The 5,196-nt window shown below is 32.3% G+C and overlaps 1 protein-coding gene across 1 annotated transcript; it reads left to right on the forward strand.

Annotated features, from left to right (window-relative positions):
• Positions 1-339: 339 nt before the first annotated feature.
• On the forward strand, positions 340-1,691 carry LOC126828728 (ubiA prenyltransferase domain-containing protein 1). Its single transcript, XM_050558702.1, has one exon. It carries the CDS (start codon positions 474-476, stop codon positions 1,563-1,565), a length of 1,092 nt encoding a protein of 363 aa, XP_050414659.1. The 5' UTR covers positions 340-473; the 3' UTR covers positions 1,566-1,691.
• The last annotated feature ends 3,505 nt before the right edge of the window (positions 1,692-5,196 follow it).

Genomic DNA, 5,196 nt, shown 5'->3' on the forward strand with positions numbered 1-5,196 from the left:
AGAGACGAGAATTAACATTAAAGTCAATGGGAAAAAATTTAGTGATCTGTGACCATATAATGATCAGTGTTTGCAGTCCTAACGATCACGTGACAAGCTAAAAAGATTTATATTTTTCATGGAACGGAAATGACTAAAATAAATCCTTAAATTATCAAGAATACGACTATTTAACAAAAACATATTTTATCTGTTGGATCTAAATGAATAACATTATGCCTATAGCTTACAAAATAATATACTATATAATATCTAAGCAGCAAAATTGGATTACTACTAATTGGGGACAATCCTAGTCTATATAAAATCTAACTGAAATAATCAGTATTTCCGGTTCCGTCTTGCTTCGATTTTCGTCATAAAAAAATATTAGATCTACATATTGAAATTATTCTATTAATAAGTGAGAAATGTCATGAAATAGTTTTACTCTCTCCGATTTACGCTTTTTATATATTAGAATCCGTCTAAACATGAAAAGGAAGCTGAATAATTACAGTGCAAATGGGAACTGCCACAATAACAGTCAAACACAGAATGAAGAATCCATTATTGTGACTGAAGGTGAAACCGATGATGCTGTAAAGAAAGCAAATCAAAATGACAACAACGCGGACAATGATGAAATGAAAAGTAACAACAAAGAATCTCTAAGTCTAAGTCATCAATTAAATTTACAGCTGACAAGGTATGTCGTGGCTTTGCGTCCATGGTCGTTTACAGCTTCATTTACACCTGTTGCATTGGGATGTACTCTTGCTTACAAGACAACAGGAGACTTTCATCCCGCCATATTCATCTACAGTTTAATAACAGCATTGTCGGTTCATGCTGCTGGTAATCTAGTCAACACATATTTTGATTACTTTCATGGCATCGATAGTAAGAAAAGTGATGACAGAACTTTAGTTGATAAAATCCTTTCCCCGCAAGATGTTGCTTGGTTGGGTGGTGTTCTGTATGTTATTGGATGCCTAGGATTCCTGTGTTTAACATTTGTATCTCCTGCTAAAATGGAACATTTGGCCCTGATTTATTTTGGTGGTTTATCTGGAAGCTTTCTCTACACTGGTGGTCTTGGATTGAAATACATTGCATTGGGTGACCTCCTAATCTTCCTCACCTTCGGACCAGTTACCATCATGTTCTCGTTTTTATGTCAAACAGGACGATTATCATTGATCTGTATTCTATATGCCATTCCATTAGCGTTAAATACAGAAGCTATTTTACACAGTAACAATACCCGTGATATGGATTGTGACAGTAAAGCTGGTATTGTTACTCTTGCCATTCTCTTAGGACACACAGGATCATATCTCTTATTTACCCTTCTTATATTCACCCCTTACATAATTTTTATTTTAATGGCTCTACATTATACTAAGTGGATGTTTATTCCTGCTAGTTCAATGTTTTTAGCTTTTAGATATGAGAAGGATTTTCGAAGAGGAGATTTAAAAAATCTGCCTCGAGAATTAGCCAAGTTAAATTTATTAATGGGATTACTTTATGTAGTGGCTTGTTTGTGTGCAGACAGTAACAATCTTCCTAAATTACTGTAAAAAATAAAATAGCTGTATTGTTTTTAATACCTGTAAATTATTTGGGGGGAATGCCAAAGGGGTTACTCCAAAAACAAATTGAAAAAAAAAAAAAAAATGTGTTGAATTTTTCAATTGAGTTGAAAAGATTGAAATAGATTGATCTGTGTCAAATGTTGTCTCGTGCCAAAGAAATAAAAGTAGTTTGCTTGTTGTGTGATAGCTTGATGTGATGGTGTACATGCAGTAATTTACATGTAGATGTATCTTCAATTGAAATAGTACCATACCAATGGTATTATAATTTGCTGTGTGAATTCCCTGTTTTTCATTGTTTATCCATTAAAGTTATATTCCTTTAAAACTAAGAGGAGTATAACCTCTTTGATTTGGGCCAAAAATGTAAGTTTCATTGAATTTTTCGTGTTGATTGTGATATGAAGATCTGTCTTTGTTAAAATATTACATCCATATACAGATAAAACAAAATATAATCTATTTTGTGTTCAACGTTCAACAAAGAGTCAAAAGAGAAACTAAAATTTGTAAAGAGGCTACTAAAAAAGAATTCTATTAACCCAATTCAGCACTTTATTTTGACCTAAATCAAAGAGGTTTCCTTTGATTAAAGTCTTAACAATGATTGAATTTAAATCGAATAAAAAGATAATATTGCTATCTACATGTCATTAACTTAATCTATCCACTTAATGTCCGAGTACGTTTGCTGCTTAATGAGTTTGAAACTATCTTAGTGGAGAAAATTTTGCATTTGTAAAAAGGAAATTATGTGCCTTGACCATTAAAGTCGTGAATGTTTTTTGAAGTTGTTGTATTTTAGCAAATGTATCTTATGTAAACTACTAAAAAACCTTTTTGAATAAATCTGTATGAGTACATGAAGCAAGCCTATTATTATTAAAGATGCATTATGTAAGATTTAGATAAAGATCTGACAGTTCTACTGTTAGCTATAACAGTTTTAAAACAAGATAATGAAAAATGAATATTTTGAAAATTTCAGTCAAATTACTTCATTCTGAAGTTATGGCTGTTTGGACGTTCTAGAGAGTTGATTATGTCATGTTAATAAAATGTACTTTAATTTACTTTTGTTATTAACCATGTATATTTTGTAAAAGGGTAGAGAATGTCAAGAGAACCATTGTTGAAACATTTGCTGTAAAGTAACCAAAGCAAACAATAACATTTAAACAATTAATGTGTGTATAAATGTACCTATTGAAATTACAAAAAACATATTCATACACATTATGTTTAAAGTTATGAAAGGCTTGGGATATGTTTTTATTGTTAGTAAACAAGTATAATAGTACTATATGAACCAGGAACCAAGCATGATGTCACCGACACCACTTTGGAAGTGTGACAATCATATCTGCCAATCCATGCAAAATATTATCCCAGGAAGAAGCATGATAAGTTTCACGTCGATCGTACTTGAATTGGCGGCGCCTTTAGGCTTTTTTTTAAGAAGTTTAATGTATGAAGACCAGTCCTGTTCCAAAAAGAATAAGTTACCCCCACCCACCCACACACCTACATTTACACCCCTGAATTTAGGTAATAATTGTTTAAATGTTTAGCTTCGATCATCATTACTACAATTGGTACGATAACAAACACAGTCTCGATTATCCATTTTTTAACAGGGTAAAAAGTATGAGTAATAATATGAAGAACTCTCGCCTTGGGTGAATTCTCTAAAATTGTTTTTATATTTCATTCACCTATTTCAATTCACTGAAACCAAATTTATTGCTCACAAGCATAGATGAGGGGTATGAATATTACTATACAGCTAAGATTCTTGGTGCCTTAATATGATTTCTTATGTTCAAAAAATTGTTTAGTGGAATAGATAAAAGTGCAATGATTGCCCCATTACTGTTATATCCTTGTTAGATTTTTTGGTCTCCCACATTTCATATGTAATTTCATTTTAAAAAAGAACAGTGGTTCAGTGGGTAAGGCATTGGCTCAATAGCAAGGAGGTTCCAGGTTCAATGCCAATGTTCTCTGCTAATGGAGGGTCGGGCAATGAATAACATCTAGTTGTTTGGATTGGGTGGTAAGTGGGGTCTAATGTATTTTCTGGCATGCAATTACAAGAACCCTCAACACTTTAATTTCCATTTTTGTTGGTGATGTATTTTTTTTAATGTTTAAAAAACAAAAGAAGTTAAAATATAAATGTTAATACCATACCAGGTTCAAATTAAGGAAATGTGAACAAGGTGGTCCATTTAGGCATTAGTGTTCTATTCAATGCTGGAACAAAACCAACTCGAAATCAACTCATTCCAAATTACCAGTCTAAAATGCACTACAATTTAGATGAAATCGGGTCTCTTCACATTTCTATATACCCACCACTAACTTTGTGCTTCTCCCTGATAGCTAAATATGTTGTTTATATATGGCATACAAACTTTAAGAAATAATTTATCCACATTTGTTGTCTTTTTCTTGATTATAAAATATTTCGGGTATAAAGTAAAATATATATATATATTGTCACAATGTTAAATAAAGTATATGTCTATATATATATATTGTATTTTGTCATTATTAATGTTAAGGAGCTAAACCTCTAACTCAATATTTTCTATAAAAATTTGAAATTAAAAACACGAATTTAAATTCAATATCAGCCCTAATATCCAGTATTTAAGACATAATGAACATGTACACAGTACACAAGTCATGTATTGCTATGGTTTAATCGTGCATCATTTGTAATGAACAAAAAAAGGTTCCTACAAAACAATACAGGAGTAATTGTAATAATGGCCGAATCACAAACGACAAAACAATAATAATAAAGTCAAATAAGTTCATTTGCACTGAAAGTGAATGCGCAGACATTCTTGTATCATGAAAATATGCTGAAAATGATCGAAAGTAATCACCCTTTCAATGAAGATGTAAACTTGTTAAATTCACCTTTGTTATTTCTGACCCCGGAGGTCAAAAGGTCAAATTTTCCGTTTTAGCACTAGGAAGATTTAAAGCAATAAATGTCATCGTAAAATATAAAAACTAAAGCTGAAACTTGTTCTAATTAATAATAGGAACATTTAAAATTTATCTTTATGTGGTCTTAGCACCTAACTTTTACTTTGGAACGTCGGAAAAGATCTTGCATAACAGAATCAAAACACTTCGAAACCTGTTTCAAAAGTACGTAAAAACTGTCAAATCAAAATCTCTACGATTTAGTTTCACAACGAATGCTATATAATGAAAGCCTACTAGTTGTCTGAAAAAACAATTGAATAGTTTCAGTGCTGGATTACAGCCTGCGGCGCAGGCCACGTCACGGAGCTTGCCAAACTTTCCCCCGGTAACATTTACCAATACAACATTTATATCCCGTGAGCTATTATGTAAAATGCATCCGTCAGTTTTATCCGTGTCATAAAAATTTTGCAAACTTTTAATCACGTCGCCAGATATGTGTTTTCCGGTCACAGATTAACGTCGGTTTTTCACAGATTGGCATTCCCGAAAATCCAAGCGGCCTGCAGGCTGGAGTCCAACCATGAAACTATTCAGTTGTTTTTCGGACAACTAGTTTCGTATTCTACGAAAAACTTTACTACAGAAAAGTTGCCCACCGCCAACACCC

This window comes from Patella vulgata, chromosome 7 (assembly GCF_932274485.2).
Source record: "Patella vulgata chromosome 7, xgPatVulg1.2, whole genome shotgun sequence".
In the NCBI taxonomy this organism is placed as follows: domain Eukaryota; kingdom Metazoa; phylum Mollusca; class Gastropoda; family Patellidae; genus Patella; species Patella vulgata.

Excerpts from the sequence above, each read along its gene's own strand:
- LOC126828728 (XM_050558702.1), top strand. The coding sequence starts at position 474 with ATGAAAAGGAAGCTGAATAATTACAGTGCAAATGGGAACTGCCACAAT.